Genomic DNA, 23,944 nt, shown 5'->3' with positions numbered 1-23,944 from the left:
TGAGTAATTCACATACTCCCCAATCACATTAGCCTCAGTTATCAGGGTATTGCAGGATAAATAAGTGTAATTACTTCATAAAGTTTAATATCGCTCAGTTTCCAAATAAATCCCCTCAGTCCTCAACTTAATTTGGCCCACTAAGAGGAAATCGCAAAGAGTAGAAGGCGAGGCCGAAGACCAGATATATAAAGGATAACTAATAAATATTAATGAGGTTTCACCTCACGCCAACCATGTCCCGAGAGACCCTCTTCTGGCGCCCCGCCCCTCATGAATATGTATATAGCGGTGCCCGCCGCGCACTGCCCCGCCCTCTACTCTTCTCCCTCGCAACGGACTCTCCCTACAAACGGGAAACAAGATGGCGGCGGCAGGTCCGAGTACTCGGGCCTCTTCCGCGGCGGCAGCGGCAGCTCTGAATCGGCGGGGTCGGCGGGGCCGCTGTGACGAGATGGCGGCAGCCAAGACTGGGACCCCGGGCCCGGCCTCTGGCCCCGCGCTGCTGGTGTTGCCGCCGCCGTTGCTGCAGCCGCCGCCACCGCCGCGGCCGGAGGAGTCGGACTGCGCTGGGTGCCTGGAGACCCCGGGGGAAGCGGCGGCCCTGCCGTGCGGCCACTCGCTGTGCCGAGGCTGCGCCCAACGCGCCGCCGACGCGGCGGGCCCGGGTTGCCCGCGCTGCCGCGCCCGCGGCCCGGGCTGGGCCCGCCGTCGGGCCCGCGACAACTGGCAGCCCGACGCGGAGGTGCTGGGCGAGCGCGCCCGCCGCGGCCCACCCGAGCGCTGCCGCTCGCGTCGTGACGGGGGCGCGGCCGCCACGGGGCCCAGGCCCGAGCAGGAGACGCGCGGCGCGCCAGCGGAGCCAGGTGGAGTTTCCTCTCCTCCCCTTGGGGTCCGGAGCGAGGCCGCCGCGCCCCGGCCTGGCCTGGTTAGGGGGTGGAGGGTCCCAGGCCCTGGCCCTGCTCGAGCGGGTGTCGAGAGTTCTCGTGGGGTTGGAACCGGGCTTTGCCCAGGTGCAGTATGTGTTTCTGAATTTTGAACTTCGGGATGAAGTACGGGCACGATGGATTTGGAGTCAGAAGTTTGAAGGGAGCCATAGCATTTCTTGGAACAAGTTAGGGCCAGGTTGGAATTGGTGAGTGGAGGAGGGTACCGAACTTTGTAGGGGCAGTGGAGGATCCGAGAAGTGCTTGATTTAGTGTTGGGTGAAGAGCTTGGGGTTGAATTGCTTGTAAAGATGTGATCCCTGGGCCTGAATGGGTCAATGAGAGGTGTGGCATATACGGAGTTTGAGGGGCAGATTAGATTGATTTTGAGGATGCGAAGGGAGCTTTTCAGACTTGAGCGTCTGAGTTTACATGTGCAGTTTTCACAAAATCTTGAAAAACGCAAGAGCCTGGCACGTAGAGAAGACGTAATAAATGATGGCTATTTATATTTATAATAACTAATAATAAGCTCCAGCAGTGCTCTGCAAAAAAAGATGGATGGGGTTTAAAAGTTCTGGAAGCGGAGATTGGTTGGCGGGGGCTGCTTCTATCTCGATGGCAGTAGGTTTCCTACTATTTTCCTGGCAATTAGGAGTCCGTTGAAGGACTGTTGTCTACAACTTCTTTGCCTTCCCCCCGTCCTCCCCCCGCCCCCCCCCCCCCAGCAGCCTGCCACTCTTTGGTGCTGAGCTTGACATAGAAAGTGCCTGTTGAAAACATAAAACAAAACTGTTATAACTTGGGACTCTTTGAGACACACCCAGTCAACACAACAGCTAGAGTTCTTTGATAAAAGCTTACCTAGGAAGAGATTTTTCAAGAAACATAATTAGGAAAGGACAGATATTTGCACCTTTTGTGTTGGGAATTCTGCCATGTGCTATTTTCGGTAGGGAAAAGGAGACATTGCTTGTGTATGAAAGTGCAGTCACTAGAAACTACAGGTTCCAGAATGCAGTCTGTTTTGATTCAAGCAGTCAGACACCTGCCACTGTCCTAGGATACCTTATTTTTATTTCTGTCTTACTTTCTGTGTTCCTCGTTATTCCTTTTAAGCTTCATAGCATCCTTATGAGATAGGTACTTTTATTTCCATTTTATAGATGGAACTGAGGCCAAGAGAGGTTAAGTAAGTTGCCCAAGGATGAAAACCCAGTTCCACCTGATTGCTGCTCAGAAAAGGGATGAAGCCCTCCCCAAACATCATCTATGCTATTTAATTTGCTTCAAATTCTGAGATTATGGGGAAAAAAATTAAGACAGCATTTTTCTGGTCTCCATACTAGTACTATTGATTGTATGGTCACGTAGGATACAAATTTCTATTTCCGAAGCCTGTACTCCTTTGTGGAATATCAGGTCTGAGATTTGAACCATGAGAGGGTGTATGACTTGATGATTTGTGCATACTTTTTCCTTGAAGAAATTTGTGTATCAGTGATTAAGAAAAACAATATAAAATGAGATTTCAAATTAGGCTCTGTTGAGTCACTGAATATCCACCAATTACTTTATATGTTTGTATGAGGACCATTATGGAAAATATTTTTCCTTAAGTGTTCTTATTGTTGGATCATTGAGTGTATATAATTACATGCTTGTTAAGTCAAAACATTATAGAAGAGTATTGCTGAACAGGGTTTGGGAATAAACCCTGTTTATCTTCTAGCTTTAGCAAGTTGTCTAGACCTCTTGAGTTTATATGCAATATTTTTTAATTTAAAACTTTAATAGGCAATTCACATAATTCAAACAAAAATATAAGAAAGTATACAATGAAAAGGTTCCTCCTACTCCTTTCTTCATTTCCCATTTTCACCAAAGATTCATGTTGATTCTTCCACAGTTTCGTTATGCTTATACATGGAAATTCAAATATATTTATTTTATTTTTTGATCTTTTTACATAAAAGGTTATATGTTATATGCACTGGTGCTTTTTTTCATATAACAATACATGATGGATATCTTTTCATATCAGTACATAGAAGGTTTCTTCATTGTACTTATAGTTACAAGGAATTTCATTGAATGGATGTAACATAATTTACTTAATCATCTATTGATGGATATTTAGGTTGTTTCCAGTCTTTTGCCATTATGAATTATTGTTTATAAAATTGTTTTACAATATATATGTATGTTTTTATGAATAGTTCACCTGTAGCTTTCACCAGATTCTCCAAGTGTTGCAAAAAAAAAAGGTTAAGAACTTTTGTTTTAACCCAGTTCCCTCATTCTACTGAAGAGAGAACTGAGGCCCAGAACAGAGAAGAGAGTGACCAGGTCATTGTGGGTTAGTAGCAGATAACAAGGGCTGAAAGGCTAACCCTTAAATAAGGGCTAAAACATAACCTAATTCACAGTTAAATGTTCATGATGGTTTGTAATAGACAGTAAAAATACCAGTTTCATAATAATTACATCACACTTTTATTAGTGGGAAACAGCAACAAAATTAGCAATTTTAGGTTAATACAGAAGTATATTGCTTAGCAGTATTCTTTTGGCATAATTAGGTCAATTGATAAAAGAAAGGGCAGACCTGCTTTATAAAACTGGAAATAAAATTTTGTAGTAAATTCACTGGTATTTAAGTGAAATTCTTAACTTTTTTTTTTTTTTTTTTTAAATTTCTTGAAGTCCCATGGCTCTTTTGGAATTGAATTGAATTGAATTTTGGAATTTTTTTTGAAAAAAGTGCAAGAGTTTGTGTGTGTTGAAAATTTTGGTTGTGCTGGTGGTATTTTTGTTTTTTGTCAGCTTCTCAAGATTTAAAGTTCAGAACCTTAATAACGTCTGTATTAAGTGTTTTATTTTATTCTTACATACACTGTCAATTTGCTTTTGGATACAGTATCAGTTAATTTGTGCAGCAGTGTGTGTTGAAGGTTAAGTCAGTGATCATTTCAAGATGAACCTAGACTTCAACTGTATGTTCTATGAGGATCTGCAGCTCATTGTATGTATTGACATATTAAGTATTTGGACCATATTGAGCAATATTAAGCAAGTATGTAATGAGTGCCTACTCTGTGGCAGACACTGTTCTAGATCCTTGGGTGACATCAGTGAATAAAATAGTCAAAGATCCCTCCCTCTTAGAGCTTATATTCTAAATTTAGAAACAGTCCTGGTCCATTGATTTTTAAAAAAGAAGATTTACCATACAGACATACATAGGTAGATTTGCAAATATAAGAACATTTAAGCCTCATTGATAAGAATTTTTTTAAATTAATTAATTAATTAACTTATTTTTGGCTGCGTTGGGTCTTCGTTGCTGTGCGGGTTTTCTCTAGTTGCAGCGAGCGGGGGCTACTCTTCATTGCGGTGCGTGGGCTTCTCATTGCGGTGACTTCTATTGTTGTCGAGCGCGGGCTCTAGGCGCGCTGTCTTCAGTAGTTATGGTGCAGGGGCTTAGGTGCTCCACATGTGGGATCTTCCTGGACCAGGACTTGGACCCGTGTCCCCCTACACTGGCAGGCGGATTATTAACCACTGTGCCACCAGGGAAGTCCCAAGCCTCATTGATAATAATTAATTTTAAGAATTCATTTAGTCTTTTGAAATCAAGGATGATCATTCTAAATTATGCTGCCTTTGAACTTGAAACCAGGACCTTTTAAGGACAGTTCTTTGTCCTTTTACCATGGGTAATAATTGAAGAGAAAAGCTAGACAAAGGCTGATGAATCTTTAAGTTGGCAGTTTAATTTTTTTTCTATTTGTAGTGTTAAAAGTGCATTTCAAAAATTGAATAATTCAAAAAAATTGAATAGTGCCCCATTTATTCCTTCCCTTTATCCCACCCCAACCTCCCTGTTCATTTAGGGTTGACATTTATCCATTAAAAAAATTTCTTCTTTCTGTGAAAAACAAGTAGTTCTGGTTTATTACTCAGTTGGCAGACAATGTTTGTTATGTGTGCAAACCTAAATTGCATGTAGGACTAGTGAATAATGAAATCATATGATTGTAGTGTAAAAGGACAGGAATTTCCCTTGTCTGAAGGGATTTGTCTTAAAATGTATAAAATGACTCAACTTTTTATCCTAGTAACACATATTCCAGAATTTGAGTGTCCTTATGTGTTTTACTAATGTGGAAATATTTGCCTTGTGTTTTTTAAAACTCAGGATGAGATTACCTTATAAACTAAGCCTTAATTACCATTGACAGAATAGCTCCATTCTGTAGAATTCGGGATTGAGCAGCAGGAATTTAGGTGTTATTTGTTTTCCATTCATGTTTCTACTCCCTGTCTAATTTCCATTTAATCTTAGAAGACTTGACTGCCTTGAATTCATTTGAATCTGAGTTTGCTTTAGTGTAGGATGTAGGATATGTTTGTCAAATTTCATTCCACTATTTCAGTGAGCATTTAGGGCACACACTTGTGTAAGAGAATACAATAAAAAAGATGGGTAAGTCATGGTTCCTGTCCTTTAAGATTCCACAGTCTTGTTGGGGAAACACACCTTATCAAATAATATACAAAGTGTAAGTGAGGTAAATGCATAATGCCAAGAAGAATAGAACAGTGGGATAACTGACAGTCTTTTGAGGAAACTTGAGGAAGGCATTTGCGCTGTGTGTTGGAAAAAGAATAGGAGTTCACCAGGTGAGGGAAGAGGAGATGGCCATTCCTGGCAAAAGAACTTGCACATACAAAGGCATGAAGGCATTTGCCATATTCAGAGACAGACAGGAAGTTAAATATAGATGGAATGTGGGGCTGGAGTGGGGAAGGAGGAGAGAAGAGACTACAGAAGTTTGATCATGAAGGTCATGGTATGTCATGCTGAAGGAATTTGGGACTTTATCCTATAGACAGTGTGGAGCCCTTAAAAATATTTAAGTAATGGAATGATACTGTCATAATGTGCTTTAGAAAGACAGTATTGGTTGGAGTGTGGAGGAAAGATGTGAATAGAAACTGGAGGAAGGGAGTCTAGTTAGGGGACTGTTTTAGTAGTTCAGACAAGAGGTGAAGATGGGCTGGACTAATGCAGTGACTGTGGGGATGTTTCCTTTAGTTATTCATTAATTTAGTAACCATCTGAGTTGAGGGCCTTCTGTGTGCTAGGCACTGGGGCTGCAAATAGAAATAAAGCATAATTCTGTCTCTTAAGGTCAGTGTAGTTGAGAAGATTGCTATATAAATGTGTAACTGGAATGTGGGGTAATAAATGCAATAACTGTAACGCAAGATATAATTGTAGAACACAGTATGGTATATATTAATTGAGCAAGTTAATGGAACAGGATCTGGAGACAGACTATCTGTGTTCAAATTCCAGGTCTGCCATTTATAGCTGTTTGTCTTTGGGCACATTGCTTAATTTCTCTGTACCTTAGTTTCCTCATTTTGAAAATGGGGATAGTAGTGGTAGCAAAATCATAAGGTTGTTGTTAAGACTGAATGAGTTATTAGCATATAAAGAACTCAACAAATGTTAGCTCTTTTCACAAAAAAAGAGAACCCAGCTTGGATGGGTCAGGAGTGGCTTCCTGGAAAGGCAGACACTTGACCATGAGTATTCAGTAGGCAGATGAAGGGAGGATAAAACTGAGGGAAATAAGTACTTTTAAAAACATAGGAGTATGAAACAAAAGGAGAGTTCTAGGGATTGCAAATATGGGTAGTTGGAGCATAGAGTACATGTGGGAGAGTGGAAGGAGGCAGAATTGCAGAAATAATCAGTTACTGGATAATAGTGGACTTTGAATGCCATGCTAAGAAGGGGGGATCCACTGAAGAGTTTGAAAGAGGAGTACATCTTTGCACTCTAGAGAGATCACTCCTATAGGGGTAATGTAGCAAATGGATTGGAGATCCCAGATTTCTTTTAGCAAGATGGCTAACTTATCTTAGCTAAAGACTCTGTTGCTACAAATATCCAGAAAAGCTGGATGATAAACAACAGTTCTTTGAAATGCATTTCTGAGCTTGCAGGAAAGACAGGAAGATCTCTAGATTCCCAAAACAAAAATGGAACTAAAACCCAAAACTTCATTAAGAACTTGAGCTCATGCTGTGACAAAGATGAAGGAATTGAGTGAGGGGTTGTTTCTGGTTTTTTTATTCCTAGTGATTGAGTTTTAACTGTGGAAAAAGGAACCAAAACCAAGACTTTTGCATCAGGCTGGGATTCCTGATGTGCTGCATCCTAGGTGAAAGGGTGGGCTAGAGAAAAATCTTCCCACTGACACAAGGAAATAAGAAATCTCGTCTTGGTTTGCCTGGACTCTATACAAAGAGGAAATGGAAAAAAAGCTTCCCTGAGAAATTGAAGCACAAGACCTATGCCTTGCTCATATTTGCGACCTGAGTCGCAATATCAGGTATCCCCATGCTAGGAAATTAATATAAAAGCTGGCTCCAAGCTAGTGATACCACTGGGCCACCTGGAGAAAGGAAAAACAAGACTTGAAGGGGTACTGTCATATCTCAGGCCACAAGGAATTCTCACAGAAGAAATAAACCCCACAGAAGATGAATTTATAATTAAAAGTGACACACAAGGAAACAATTTTCTACCACAAATGAGAGTCAGCAGATATTACAAGCAGGAGGATTACAGCTCTAAGAACTGGGATAGTAGAATGTCAGTTTGAAAGGTAATTTAAAGTAGCATATTTTAAGTGACTAAAGACATTAAACAAGTAATTGACATCCCAATAAATGAATAAGACGTGAAACATATATTTGGAAAAGAACTAAACATAATGAAAAACAGAGAGGTTAAAAAAATGCTCAGTAGGGCTTCCCTGGTGGCGCAGTGGTTGAGAGTCCGCCTGCCGGTGCAGGGGACACGGGTTCGTGCCCCAGTCCGGGAGGATCCCACATGCTGCGGAGCGGCTGGGCCCGTGAGCCATGGCTGCTGAGCCTGTGCGTCCAGAGCCTATGCTCCGCAACGGGAGAGGCCACAACAGTGAGAGGCCCGCATACAGCCAAAAAAAAAAAAAAAAAAGCTCAGTAAGTAAGTGATAGTTTACACAGATGAAGAGAAAGTAGTAAGCTGGGAGTTAGATATAAGGAAATCCTGAGAATGCAGAACAGTAAGATGAAGGAAAATATGAAAGAGGTGGAGAAATGAAAGACTAAGCAAGAAGACACAACATCTAATAGCAGTTCCAGAAGGAGAAAAATAAAATGAGGGAAACATGGAATTTGAAGAGATGACATGAGATTTTTTTGGAATTAATTTAAAAAGACATGAATTTTTAGGTTTAAGCTCATGAGGGCCTAGCAAGAATTAAATGAGCAAACCAAAAACAAACCCCACAACTAAATACATTGCAATGAAACTGCAGAACACCAAAGACACTTTTATAAGCAACCAGAAAGGAAAGGCAAAGGAGCAAGAATCAGACTGAGAGCAGATGTCTCTTAATAAGAGAGGGCAGAAGAAACTTGAATAATATCTTCCTAGTGCTGAGAGAGATCAGAATTTCATACTCAGTTATCATTCAAGAGTGAAGGCAAAATAAAAGTATTTTCAGATGAACAAAAATATGGAGAATTTACCACACTGTTTCTGAAAGAACTATTACATGAAAGAATGCACTTCTGCAAGAAAGAAAGGTAACTTAGGGGAGCGAGAAGGATACAAGAAATCATGATAGGGACTTCCCTGGTGGCTCAGTGGTTAAGAATCCGCCTGCCAATGCAGGGGACACAGGTTCGAGCCCTGGTCCAGGAAGATCCCACATGCTGCAGAGCAACTAAGCCCATGCACTGCAACTACTGAGCTTGTGCTCTGGACCCATGAGCCACAACTACTGAGTCTATGTGCCACAACTACTGAAGCCCGCATGCCCAGAGCCCATGCTCTGCAACAAGAGAAGCCACTGCAATGAGAAGCCTGTACACTGCAACAAAGAGTAGCCCCCGCTCTCTACAACTGAAGAAAGCCCACGCGCAGCAACGAAGACTCAATGCAGCCAAAAATAAATAAATTAGTTAAAAAAAAAGAAATCATGATGAGAAAGAAATTGGCTCGGTAAACGAAGAATTGACTGTATAAAACAAAAATAATTATGACTGATTTGTTGGGGCTAAAACCAAAGTGGAACTAAAATATCAGATGAGGATAAAATGTAAGCTGGGAGGGAAAATGACCAGCATTAAAGAGTTATATATAGTTCAGAAGGAGGATAGAGATATTAATTAACTTTAAGCTTTCAGTCAGATGCATATTAAAAATTGAAGGATAACCACTAAAAGAAAAGAAATGCAATGTATAACTTCATCTACTATGTATATATAGAACCATACACTTCCCAAATTAGAGAATATACATTCTTTTTAATTAAAAGTGAAATTTTTATGTAATTTTATGTAATTTATGTAATTAGGCACAAAGAAATTATCAACAAATACCAAAGCTTGATATATCAACTATGTTTTCTGACCCCAATACAATAAAATTAGAAATTAATAACAAATATAACTGATTCTCCTCACCTCCTATCCATGTTTGGAAATTTAAAAAGTAAAAGCAAAAAATAAACTAAAAATAAATGGATGAAGAACAAATTCATGGAAACTGGAAAATATTTAGAATTAAATAACAGTGGAAACACTATATGTCAAAATCTGTGGAATACAGCAAAGCAGTACTAAGAGGAAAAATTTTTTTCATCTTTATTGGAGTATAATTGCTTTACAGTGTTGTGTTAGTTTCTGCTGTACAACGAAGTAAATCAGCTATATGTATACGTATATCCCCTTATCCCCTCCCTCTAGCGTCTCCCTCCCACCCTCCCTATCCCACCCCTCTCGGTGGTCCCAAAGCACCGAGCAGATCTCCCTGTGCTATGCAGCTGCTTCCCACTAGCTATCTACTTTACATTTGGTAGTGTATATATGTCAGTGCTACTCTCTCACTTCGTCCCAGCTTCCCCTTCCCCTCCTGTGTCCTCAAGTCCATTCTCTACGTCTGTGTCATTATTCCTGCCCTGCCACTAGGTTCATCAGTACCATATTTTTAGATTCCAATGTATGTGTTAGCATACGGTATTTGTTTTTTTCTTTCTGACTTACTTCACTCTGCTCTGTATGATAGCCTCTAGGTCCATCCACCTCATTACACATTACTCAATTTTGTTTCCTTTTTATGGCTGAGTAATATTCCATTGTATATATGTGCCACATCTTCTTTATCCATTCATCTGTTGATGGACATTTAGGTTGCTTCCATGTCCTGGCTATTGTAAATAGTGCTGCGATGAACATTGTGGTACATGTCTCTTTTTGAATTATGGTTTTCTCAGGGTATATGCCCAGTAATGGGATTGCTGGATCATATAGTAGTTCTATTTTTAGTTTTTTAAGGAACCACCATACTGTTCTCCATAGTGGCTGTATCAATTTACATTCCCACCAACAGTGCAGGAGGGTTCCCTTTTCTCCATACCCTCTCCAGCATTTACTGTTTCTAGATTTTTTGATGACAGCCATTCTGATTGGTGTGAGGTGATACCTCAATGTGGTTTTGATTTGCATTTCTCTAATGATTAGTGATGTTGAGCATCTTTTCATGTGTTTGTTGGCAATCTGTATGTCTTCTTTGGAGAAATGTCTATTTAGGTCTTCTGCCCATTTTTGGATTGGGTTGTTTGTTTTTTTGATATTGAGTTGCATGAGCTGCTTGTATATTTTGGAGATTAATCCTTTGTCAGTTGCTTCGTTTGCAAATATTTTCTCCCATTCTGAGGGTTGTCTTTTCATCTTGTTTATGGTTTCATTTGCTGTGCAAAAGCTTTGAAGTTTCATGAGGTCCCATTTGTTTATTTTTGTTTTTATTTCCATGGGTCAAAAAGGATCTTGCTGTGATTTATGTCATAGAGTGTTAATGCCTATATTTTCCTCTTAGAGTTTTATAGTGTCTGGCCTTACATTTAGGTCTTTAATCCATTTTGAGTTTATTTTTGTGTATGATGTTAGGAAGTGTTCTAATTTCATTCTTTTACATGTAGCTGTCCAGTTTTCCCAGCACCACTTATTGAAGAGGCTCTCTTTTCTCCATTGTATATTCTTGCCTCCTCTGTCAAAGATAAGGTGACCATATGTGAATGGGTTTATCTCTGGGCTTTCTATCCTGTTCCATTGAGCTATATTTCTGTTTTTGTGCCAGTACCATACTTTTTTGATTACTATAGCTTTGTAGTGTAGTCTGAAGTCTGGGAGCCTGATTCCTTCAGCTCCATTTTTCTTTCTCAAGATTGCTTTGGCGATTCAGGGTCTTTTGTGTTTCCATACAAATTGTAAAATTTTTTGTTCTTATTCTGTGAAAAATGCCATTGGTAATTTAATGGGGATTGCATTGAATCTGTAGATTGCTTTGGGTAGTAGAGTCATTTTCACACTGTTGATTCTTCCAATCCAAGAACATGGTATATCTCTCCATTTGTTTGTATCATCTTTGATTTCTTTCATCAGTGTCTTATAGTTTTCTGCATACAGGTCTTTTGCCTCCTTAGGTAGGTTTATTTTTAGGTATTTTATTCTTTTTGTTGCAGTGATAAATGGGAGTGTTTCCTTAATTTCCTAAGAGGAAAATTTAAGTGCCTATATCATATTTCATTGAATCTTAAGATGTCATCATTTGTGAGATGGACTATTACTTTCCAAATACAGTGCTTTCCTATCACTTAGACTTTGAAACTTTATGCTTACTGAAAGAACTCATATATATTTACTTAGATATAGATTTAGCATATCACTCATGCATATATTTATAAAAGGAAGGGAAGTAACAAATTAGTAGAATATTCCTGTGACTTCATATGCAGAGTTTGATTCTTCTAAATCACTTTCTGATGGAAGCACAGAGGTTTGTGTTTTTCTACATAGTATTGCTCACAATGTCATTGAGAGCATTGGTGATAGAACATTTCTTAAAAGAGTGCTCCACAGCTATGTCCAGCATTTTCTTTCAAACTGCTGGCACCCATCAAATTTTGATCCTGATGTTTTCTTGAACTGGCCAGCAGGTATCAACAAAAGGTTTTCAGATGAGACTCATAGTTCTTTGTCAGATGGTCTGTAATAGGTTTATTGACTAACATTGAGAAGTTCCAGTTGTCTAGTCATGCCACCAGGGATAACTGCCAAGTAACTACTACTTTTGCAAGCTTATTCTTTAATTGTTTATGTTCATACATAGATAAGCAATGACAGTTGCACCATCACTGCTTGCCCGACTGACGGTGATTGTAAGACTAATTGTAAGAAACATCCCAATTTCAGCAATATTAATATGAAAAAATTTATGTCCTAGAATCTGTAAGGTTTTTCAATAGAAGAAAGCCTGAAAATTATTAAGTGGCCAACTGAAGAAGCTAGGAAAGTAACAGCAGATTAAACCCAGAGGAAGTAGAAGTTAGGAAAGAATAAAGATAAGAATAGAAATTAATGGAGTAGAAAACAGTGAAGAGGATTAATAAAACCAAAATCTAACTCATTGAAGATATTAATATAGGCTCTATGTTATAGACAAATCTCAGGCAAGATTGGTCAATGAAAAAGAAACACAAGAAAGTGTAAGAAATGTTAGGAATGAAACAGGGAATATGACTATAGCTATGATAAGGATTTCTAAAACCCCATACATATTGAATATGGAAAACTTTATGCCCATGAATTTGGAAGATTGTGTAAAGTAGTCGGTTTCCTAAAAAATACAACCTATTGCAGCTGAGTCAAGAATAAGTAGAAAATATTAATAGAAATGTAACTAAAAAAGAAATTGAATAGTAAAATCTACCCACTAAGTAATGTGTGGATGCAGTGAGCAAAATCCGGAATGTGGGAAATTACAGGACAGATGGCCCATTTTTTCCCCACAAATACATGAAGAAGAAGGGGAGAAAAGCAATACATAGAAGGGAAACCTGCAGATTAAAAGACAAAACCAATTTAAGCGTATGGACTAATTTGGATTCTGATTTGAAAAACTGTATAAAAATATTTGATAGGAATTTGAATACTGACTGGATATTTGTTGGTATTAAAGATTATTAAATTTTTAGTGTGAAATCTTTTTTCTGGTTACATATTTTAAAGAGTCCTTATTTTTAAGAGAGATGCTAAAATGTTTATAGGTAAGATGATATGGTGTCTGGGATTTCTTCAAAACAATTTATTCAAGGGGAGAGGGAACAAGTAAAGATTTGGGAAATAGATGAAATAAGATTGACAATGGGTTGACTGTTGAAGCTGGGCGATGGATATGTTGGGGTTCATTGTACTGGTGTCTCTAATAAATATGTGAGTCATTTTCATAGTAAAAAGCAGGAAAAAAAAATCTATCCATTAAAGGAACACAAGGCACAGATGGTTTTACAGGTTACCCAAATATTGAAGGATGGATAATCCTTGTGCAGACCATTCCAGGGAATAAAAAATGTTTCTAGACTCATTTTGGAGGGCTTTTACAACATGACATCAAAATCACACAAAGGCAGTATAAGAAAGGAAAAATATAGGCCAATAAATGTAGATTTTAGAAGTCCCAAGTGAAATCTGCACTAGTCTAGTAGTGTATTTTTTTTTAAAATCACAATCAAGTAGTATTTATTCCGGGAATGAGAGTTCAGTTTAACATTAAGAATCTAATGTAATTCACCATATTAATAAAGAGTAAAACCATATGATCATCTCAATAGATGCTCAAAATAGCATTTGACAGAATTTACCATTCATTTATTATTTTAAAAGCTAGAACACTTGGAATAGAAGGGAATTTTTTTTTAATTTAATTTTTTTTAGTGGAACTTGTCAATACGAATGATTAGTGGCCAAGAACACTGAACCAGGGTTAAATAGTTTAAAAAGTAATTAAGGGTCCAGTAACATGTCCTCATATACTTGAATTTGGTAGATGACAGGTGGCATTACAAATCAATGGGGCAAAAATATTTTCAGTTGTGGATAGTTAGCTAACCTTACAGAAAACAAGGAAAAATAGATCTTTACCTCACACCATACATGAAAAGTTAATACCAGATCAATTAAAGGTCAAACTATAAAACTTAGAAAATACTAGGGGTATCTGTGAAAGTGGGATAGGAAGAATTCTTTAAACAAAAAATACAGAGTAAAGGAAAAGATTGATAATTTGGTCACATTAAAATCAAAACTTCTGTATGATAAAAGATAAAGTAGGGAGATGAACCACAGAATGTGAGAAAATACTTCCAATGTAATAACAAAAGATTAATGTCCAAAATATATGAAGAACTACAAATCACTATGACAGACACCTCATTAGAAAAATGGTGAGGGGATTTGAATAGACATTTCACAGAAGAGGGAAACTGAAAGGCCAATAAAACACCTGGAATGATTCTCAGTATCGTTAGTAGCTAGGGAAGAGATCTAGAATACCAAGGGAAGATTGAGCTAATACATGAACAGGGATATTTCTCCCATTCTGGTGACTCTGTACTCACTGCTGTCTAGTTCTGGACAATGTTAATTGTTTGAAATTTAAGTTTCTATTGAATTAAAATATTCTTCCCTAGTTTCAATATTCAAGTATTTAAAGACCATGATTTTTTCTATCTAACTTCTTAGGCTAAACTTCTCAAATTCATCTCTTTGCTCCTCTTTCTCCCTTTCCCAGATTTCTGGTCATACTACACTACTTACAGTTCTTATAATATAGTATGCTTTTAGAAACCTTTCTGACCTTTTGTCACCTATGATTATTCTGCCTGGAATATTCTCCCTGTTATCCTTCTGTCAGATTCTACTCAGGTGAAACAAGTGCTCTGTGAATTTTTTTCTCAAATAGGAGTTGATTGCCTTCCTTTGTGACACCACATGAGTATGTGTATTCGTCATGTCACTGGATTTCAGTCCCTTGTTTGTGTGTCTGTCTCTGGCATTATACTGAACTCCTTGAGGTCAGGGACTATGTCTTTGGGTATTCAGCACTTAATATGGTACCTAGAATGTGTTAGATACTCAGTAAATGTTTAATAGAGGAAAAAGAGTCCTAAAAAAATCCTTAAAAAAAAGATTTTTGATTATATATGATGATTCCTTTATCCTTCTGTTCATCTTTAAATATGCCACTCAGAATTGACGCTCATGCTTTAAATAATGCCTGACCAGTGCAAAATGTAGTGAGGTTTACCATCTCTCCATCTGGATGCTAAATTCTTATTAATGCTGCCAAAGATTGCATTGGCCTTGCTCATCCTGTACGTAACAGAACTACAGATTCAGGATGAGCAACTCAGTTCTCAAAACAGAACTGAGCCAGTCTTCCTCATTACATGTGTGTACAATTAAATTTTTAAGCCTGAAGACAACTTATATCCAGTTTTGGTTTTTATTTTTCTAAATAGCAGTGGACATATTTTCTCTTTACTTCTGTTTTGCCATTTGTGTTTTGTCTAGTGTTTGGTTCTGTAAAAACTATTATGATAAAACCTCAAATGATTGGACCCTGTTAATTTGTTGTTGACTTGGACTTTACTAAAGTTTACTTTTGGTTTCATTATAAAGAAAAGCTTTACAAATTGATCTTCTTTCAGACAACAAATTCTTTAAAAGATCTTAGTACAGTATGGTGCTGGTTTTAAAGCACTTTCTCATTGGTATATTCAACAAAAAAAAATTTAAGCCACTGTTTTATACTGAAACACATACCTAGAGATCATCCCAATAGGTTCAAGAAAATCTCCTAGTTTGGGGAATCAGAGGCAGAAACAAGTAATTATAACACAGGTAATAAATCCTACTACAATTGAGGTAAGTGCAGAATGTTGTGAGGACCTGCAGAAGGCTAATGTAATTCTCCCTGGGTTAAGTGAGAAACGCTTTGCAAAGGAGAGGGCAATAAACAGGGCTTTGAACTGATTATCATACAGTGAAAAAGAAAAAACATTGTGGGAAGAGGAAGTGGCATATGTAAAGAGACAGGGTCTGGCATATCTAGGAATAGTGATTATGTGTGAAGGCTGGGGAGGGGAGAGTATTGAGGGAATATGAGAAAATATGGCTGGGGTGGTAGACTGAGTCTTGTTTATAAATCTTGGAGGCAGAGGGAAGCCAATGAAAGTTATTAAGCAGGAGGATGATAGGGTCAGGTCTGCTTTATAAAGAACTAGGGAAGCAGTGTTGAAGATAGAAAGACAAAGAGTCTTAAGAGACAGGCCAGTTAGGCTACCATTTTAATGTGCACAGAATCTGTACCAAGAGGGTACTGGAGGATTAGATGAGATAAACATCCCTGTTAAAGTAGGTATTACTCCCATTTTATGGATGAAGAAACAGGCTTAGCAAGGATAAATACTGGTAGATACAAAGCCAGTGGGTAGTAGATTTGAATGCAGGTTGGTATGGTTCGAAATCCTACACTCTTTCTAATTTTGGTATCATTCCACTTTGTGGACTATTGTGGATGATTTTTCACCTCAAAAAGAGCAGAAATTAAGTCCAAAGGCTTTTGTCCAGGGTGGTGGTGGATATAGAGATGGGGACACCCACATGGTCTTGGTCTGCCTAGGCCTGCATGGCCTTCATCTCTGCAGCATTCCTGTACCTACATTTGCTTTTGTGACCTCCTTTATAGTGTGCCTCATGCTTGGACTGTGCTGAGCCAGTTTGGGCTGCCTTGCTGTGCCTGTTGTTTGGGCCATTTCTGGATTCAACAAGGAACCTTACACTTTGACTCTACTCTTGGTTAATACCTGCTTTTGCAAATTCTGTTGATCTCTACTCTCTTTGTCTTTTTCTAATCTAGATGTCTTAGTCAATTTGGGTTGTGATAACAGAATACCATGGATTGGGTGGCTTGTAAACAACAGAAATTTATTTATCACAGTCCTAGAGGGTGGCAAGTCAAAGATCAAGACTGGTAGATTCAGTGTCTCGTGAGGACCTGCCTGCTGGTCCTCACTTGGTGGAAGGGGCAGGGAGCTCTCTGGGGTCTCTCTTTTTTTTTTTTTTAACATCTTTATTGGAGTATAATTGCTTTACAATGGTGTGTTAGTTTCTGCTTTATAACAAAGTGAATCTGGGGTCTCTTTTATAAGCGCCCTAATCCCATTCATGAGAGCTTTGCCCTCATGACCTAATCACCTTTCCAAGACTCCACCACCAAATACCATCACACTGGGGATTAGGTTTCAACGTATAAATTGTGTAGGGGACACAAACATTCAATCTATAGCACCAGGGGTTAGGAAATTACATTCAGCAGGCCAGATCCAGCCTACTGCTTATTTTTGTAAATTTTTATTGGAACACAGCCATACTTATTCATATTGTCTATGGCTACTTTCATGCTACAATGGCAGAATTGAGCAGCTGTCTTTTGGTCTGCAAAGCTGAAAATATTTACTATCTGGCTGTAAGTCTACACAGACTTAGGCTGCTTAAGACTCATTATTCTTTCCAGATCGAGGTACAAATCAGGTTAATTTTTTAAGCTAAGGAAGCAAGATGCAACTTGGAATTTGAATATTTATCATTAATTTTTATTAGCAGTTAATAAGCACCATGTAGTTGTCCCACTTATATATAGAGAAAAAAATCTCTGATGCCATTTTTTTCTTACAATTCTGAGAAATTTCTATCTCTGAAAAGATTAAGTAGAATTTTTTCTTATAAGGATGTATCTAACACTTAATGAATATCAATTATATATCCAGCATTGTACAATACATTAAATCATGTCATTTAATCATTCATAACAATTTATTTGGGAAGTGGGGAAACTGAGGGCTAGAGAAGTTGTAGTGTGCTCAGTGTCACACTGATAAGTGATGGAGTCTGATTGTTCTCCACAGCCTGGGATCTTTCTTACTTTTGAAAGTTATCTGGCAAATGTATGGATGGTGAAGTGCTGTAACTGTATGGGGAAGATCCTGCCCAAATTTGGCATTGTTACCACATAAAATTAAGGAACATCTTATTCCCCAAGCATGCTGGATAACTGAAGTTTTATTGTTTATTAATAGTTTTATTAATATTAATAAGATTAAATATGGTGGTATCCTTGTTGATGACAGGATGAGTTTAGATTCCCTAGCCTAATGTTGAAGGTTCTCTATAATTTGGCCCCAGCCTACCCTTTCTGGCCTATACAACTCTCCTACATAAACTTTCTGCTCTAGCAGAATGTATTTATTTACTATCCAGGCTTCACACTTAAAAAAAATTAAAATTGTGGTAAAAAACACATAACTTGAAACTTACTGTCTTAACCTTTTAAGTGTGCAGTTCAGTAGTGTTATCACACTTTGGTTTTGCTTTGTTCACATGGATTGCTCTTCCTCCATCTTTTTTTTTTTTAAAGACTTAAAAAAATTTATCTGGCTGCGCTTGGTCTTTTTTTTACAAATTTATTTATATTTTTTAATTTTTGGCTATGTTGGATCTTCATTGCTGTGTTGGGTGGCGAGCGGGGGCTACTCTTTGTTGTGGTGCGCGGGCTTCTCATTGCGGTGGTTTCTCTTCTTGAGGAGCATGGGCTCTAGGTGCACGGGCTTCAGTAGTTGTGGCTCGCGAGCTCTAGAGCACAGGCTCAGTCGTTGTGGCGCACGGGCTTAGTTGCTCCGCAGCATGTGGGATCTTCCCGGACGAGGGCTCGAACCTGTGTCCCCTGCATTGGCAAGTGGATTCTTAACCACTTGCGCCGGGTCTTAGTTGTGGCACAGGGGATCTTTGTTGTGGCGTGCAGGCTCTTTGTTGTGGCATGCTTCGAACCCGGGCCCCCTGCATTGGGTGCGCGGAGTCTTAACCACTGGACCACCAGGGAAGTCCCTTTCCATCTTTTAACTTAATCTAAGTTTTACCAGTTAGACTCAGCTTCATCCAACCTTCCTAAAGCCTTGACTCTCCTTCCCAGCCCTTGTTCTCTTGCTCCTACAGATGTCTGTTGGAACATTTGCTTGTAAGATGCATTTGGCAATTGTTCATTTTGTGACTTTGCATTTGTCATCGTCTCTGTAATTATTTAAATCTCTTCTTACAACTTTTTATGACTTTGTCTTAGCTAATAAGCTATGTTAATAAGTGCTTTGGGGAAAGGGTCTCATGCCTTTTTTTGGTATATGTTCTCTTCCCACAGCACCTCCCTCTTCCTCACTGCTCATTTCCCTCTTTAACTTCCTGATCTCTGATAACAGTTTTCATTATTCTTACACACTTATGTGTGATATCTTGATATGTTATCATTAATATTTTCTTCTCCTTTTGTGACTTCTACAATTATATTGTTATTTCTTTTTCCATTTGTTATTTCCATTTCTATATTTAATGTTCATGTTTGAAATTATAAGGCATATTCAGTCTGGCGTCTGCATCTCTCATTTAACATAAATGGTTTCCTATCTAATTAAAGCAATATTGCATTTTTTATAATTTATTTTATTTTATTTATTTTTGGCTGTATTGGGTCTTTGTTGCAGTGCGCAGGCTTCTCATTGTGGTGGCTTCTCTTGTTGCAGAGCACAGGCTCTAGATGTGTGGGCTTCAGTAGTTGTGACTCACGGGCTCAGTAGTTGTGGCTTGCGGGCTCTAGAGCGCAAACTCAGTAGTTGTGGCGCATGGGCTTAGTTGCTCCGCGGCATGTGGGATCTTTCCAGACCAGGGCTCGAACCCGTGTCCCCTGCATTGGCAGGCAGATTCTTAACCAGTGCACCACCAGGGAAGCCCAATATTGCATATTATTAAAAAAATATTTCTATATAATTTTGATGCCAGGATAATAGTACATTGTATGGACTGTCTGTAATTAGCCTAATCATTCCCTCAATATTGGACATTTAGGTTATTCTCAGTTTTTGTTTTGCAGTTATGAACAATGTTGCAGTGAAAATCTTTTTATGTAAAAGTTTTTCTGTATTTTAGATTATTTTCTAAGATTCCTAGAAATTATTAGGTCAAAAGTTACAAACATGTTTTAAGTTCTTGGTATGTGAGTTGTGACATCTTGATTTCATTAGTTCTTTGCCAAGGATAGTTTTAAAACACAGTTTGAGTTACTATAGCAGTAATCTGCTATAGTGTTAATTATGGTACTTAGGTAAGCAGCTTTCAAATTTGATATGAATATTTTCTTAACTTTTAACTTTTTCTCTGTGCACTTCCTCTTCTTTCCAGGTAAACGCTCTTTATATTGCCTCCTGTAAATTGTTAATGTCTTGGGCAAGTAGGTAAAGGAGCAATTGCATTAGTTTAAGACAGTTGGTACTTGGCTGTCATCTGCACTCTTGGAGAGTTAGAAGGAGTAAACCAAAAAAATAGTAGACAAAATGGAAAGCACTTTAGTTTGGTTTTAGAACGTATTTGTGGTTCACTCCCCATGTTTCCACCTTCCTACTTCTAAATGGTATGCCTAATTTGACATTAAAGTTTCTCCTTTCGAATATTCCATTTGAAGGTAGTTCAGAAGTTTGGTGGGTAGTATAAGCAGGTAACCTTGAGATTAATATGGATAATGACCTCTTGGTTCCTGTGTATCTTTGCACTTACATAGGTTTTGTTGTAGAAGATGTACTTTGATTCATTGTCTTCTTTTGCTGTTGTGTACCTCTACCTCATGCTTTTCTGAGCTGCAGTCAGGTGTTTAGTTGTATAACTCTTCGACATTCTATAGTAGTTTCACTTGCATATGTTTTTCTTTCCCTAGTAAGATTGTAAGTTTCTTTAGGACTTGGACCTCACGTTTTCTACCTTTATTAGATTCCTTTCTTGACTTTCTTAAAAGAATATTCTCTCCTTTTGTCTTCTTCCTCACTGCTTGTTCCCTCTTTATTAATGGTTTGTGGTTTCATGACGAAAATCTTGTCTTCTCCACTGCTTATGAAGAATGTAGATTTTGCTTCTGGCTATGATGGAGCAGATTGTAGCAGACCAGAACTCCTGCTGAGAATAACTAGAAAAGCCTGATTTAAAAAAAAAATCTATATGAAGGCATTGGTAAATTGCCAAGGCAGCCAGGACTTCAGACATTTGTGGATTCTTGGCAAAGGGAGAGTATAGCTATTAAGAGGCAAAAAAGCCAGCAGAGCTTTCTTCATGGGGCTAGGGATACAAAAATTATAGTTCAGGACTGCCAAGGCAGCCAAAACTTGAGAGACCAAGATCCCAGAGAGAAGGGAGGTGCATCTCCCTGCCCCCACCCTCCGCCCCAGGCCTCTCTACCTGCCTTTTTTTCTCTTGAGGCATTTGCAGATTCTTTAACTGTGTAGGGTAAAAGGTTAAGAAGCTTCCCAGAAGCCTAATGAAAAACAGAGCACTCTTTTAGCAGTTCTTCAGTGTTGAGGAGAAAAAAGTTGAAGGCCTTCCAAGGAAGGCAGGCTTGGAAAATACCCTTAACTCTCAGTTAGATCCTCAGAGGGCTACAAACTAGGGTAGAACAAACTTTTCAAGTTTTACAAAGCCTGCAGCCAACCTTGAATAAGCTCATGTCCTGAATGGATTGTGAGGTGATCTACCCTTAGTCTAATTGCCTGTCAGAGAACATGGTGAATCTTCTGTAGGATGTTATATCATCCACAGCCTTTATAGTTTTTCATAACACAATGAATGGCATTCCAACAAAAATTACGTGGTAAACCAAGAAACCAGACCAGGAATAAAAACAGACAGTATAGGAAAGGATCCATTGTATCCCAGTCACTTATAATTTATTCAGTCATTCTAAAATAGAAGGACATTTAGGTTGTTTCCAGTCTTTAGTATTGCGATTGATCTGCAGTGAATATTCTTGTCTGTACATCTTTGTACATGTGTATGATACATCATTAAGATAACGAATACCCTTGCTAACTCTTGTCTTTATCAAACTTTTTTGATATTTGCTAATCTGATATATAAAAGTGTTTTGTTTCAGAAATTTTTAATATCTTGAAATGAGCGAAATTGAGCATATTTTAATTTGTTTACAAGTCATCTGAATTTATATTTCTGTAAACTGCCTGTTCATGTTCTTTGCCCATTGTCATATAGGGTTGTTCAGCTTCTTTTTCTTCTTCTTTTTTTTTTAATATTAAAGAGGTAATAAAGAACAGTGGGTAAGAGGACCAATTCTGGAGCCAGATTGCCTGAGTTTAAATCATAGCTCTTTCATTTACAGCAGTGTAGCCTTGGGCAAGTTATATGCTCTGTGCTTCAGTTTCTTCATCTGTAAAGTGGGGATAATAGCATCTCTCCATTGGGTCATTATGAAGATTAGATGAGTTAAAATATAGAGTGCTTAGAAATGGGCCTGGCATGATCAAAGTGCTATATAACTGCCAGTCATCAGAATGATACTGGTGGTGGAGATAGAGATGGAAATTAGCAGAGAGATTTTTTTATTTGCCCAAGGACAAATAACTAGTAAGTGGGAGAATTCAAATTAGGATCAAGATCTTGGGACTCTTAAGTCCAAAGTTCTTTTTCATTCTGCTGCACTAATAAGAAATTGAATGTACAGGGGTAAAAACTCAAGCATAGCCAGGTACCAAGGGATGTTTACCTTTGGATTTGAGAGTTATTGGGGTAGCGTCTTCCCAATATAGTTCAGTGAGGTTCTTTTTGTAATTTTGTATTGAGTGTGGATTCTTTGACAATGATACTTTATTCCTGAGGGTTTGGTGCAGTTAGCAAAATGCTAGTCTTATAGTTTGTTTTGTTTGTTTGCCTTTATTAATAACCAGTCACCCCACCCTAGAGAAAATCTTTTTCAGGAAGGACGATCAAGGAAATATAGCTGCTCCTACAGTTCACGTTAGACTGAATGCAGTACTCAGCTTTGGTCATTGGCCATGTGTGTTTGTCATTCTTAGGGTATTAATATCCTTAGAGAGTTTCTCTTTCAAACATGGTGCAGTTGACCCTTGAACAACATGGGGATTAGTGGCACCGACCCCCCTGCACAGTTGAAAATCTGTGTATAACCTTATGTGGATAAGTGGATTCAACCAACCTCAGATTCAACCGCAGATCATATGGTACCATAGTATGTATTTATTGAAAAAAAATCTGCATATAAGTGGACCTGCGCAGTTCAAACCTACGTTGTTCAAGGGTCAACTGTAGTTGTCAGAGGACAGGCATTAAGAAAGTACTTCCACCACTGGTTTCATTTATAAATACTAAGATACTCAGCAGCTCAGTGACACCTGGAATAGTTTCTAGTATTTCTTTTCTGTGAGATGAAGGAAGGGTGAATGGTTGTTTCTGTGCTACTGAAACACTTGAAAATCCCTATAGATTCTGGTGGAGGGATTGGTGGATTTTGGGACTAATTCCTCTGGACTAAGGAGGGTGATGTTGCCTTTTCTGCTTCTTTTGACATGTTGTTGCTGTGCTCCCCCACCGCCCCTGCCAGCCCAAGAATTTATTTCTTAGAGCAGTTTTAGTTTTACAACAAAACTGAGAGGAAGGTACAGAGATATCCCATATGATCCCTGCCCCCACACATTCATAGCCTCCCCCATTGTCACTGTCACTCACCAGAATGGTAGATTTGACTCTTGGTGTTGTACATTCTGTGGGTTTGGACAAATGTATAATGAAATTTGTCCATCATTATAATATTAGAAAGAGTCTTTTCACTGCCCTAAGAATCCTCTGCTCTGCCTACTCATCCCTACCTTCTCCGTCCTTGGAACTACTGATTTTTTAATTGTCTCTAAAGTTTTATCTTTTCCAGAATGTCATATAGTTGGAGACATACAGTATGTAGCATTTCCAGATTGGCTTCTCTTATTTAGTAATATGCATTAAAGTTTCCTCCATGTCTTTTCATAGCTTTGAAAGCTCATTTTTTTCTTTTCCAATCATAATTACATTTTATTTATTTTTTAAAATTTTTATTGGAGTATAGTTGATTTACAATGTTGTGTTAGTTTCAGGTGTACAGCAAAGTGAATGAGTTATATGTATACATATATCCACTCTTTTTAGATTCTTTCCCATATAGGTCATTACAGAGT

General features: G+C 38.4%; 1 protein-coding gene across 1 annotated transcript in view; it reads left to right on the top strand.

Annotated features, from left to right (window-relative positions):
- The first annotated feature begins 339 nt into the window (after positions 1-339).
- RNF169 (ring finger protein 169) overlaps positions 340-23,944 on the top strand; it is an 83,297-nt gene continuing 59,692 nt past the window's right edge. The window contains exon 1 of the mRNA XM_019946579.3: positions 340-866. Coding sequence (XP_019802138.1) covers positions 365-866 — 502 coding nt within the window. The 5' untranslated portion in view covers positions 340-364. The remainder of the gene's footprint in view (positions 867-23,944) is intronic.

The sequence above is a fragment of the Tursiops truncatus genome, chromosome 8 (assembly GCF_011762595.2).
Source record: "Tursiops truncatus isolate mTurTru1 chromosome 8, mTurTru1.mat.Y, whole genome shotgun sequence".
Lineage (NCBI taxonomy): Eukaryota > Metazoa > Chordata > Mammalia > Artiodactyla > Delphinidae > Tursiops > Tursiops truncatus.
Note: the sequence above shows the minus strand (reverse complement) of the source record. Positions and strands in the feature narration are given on the sequence as shown.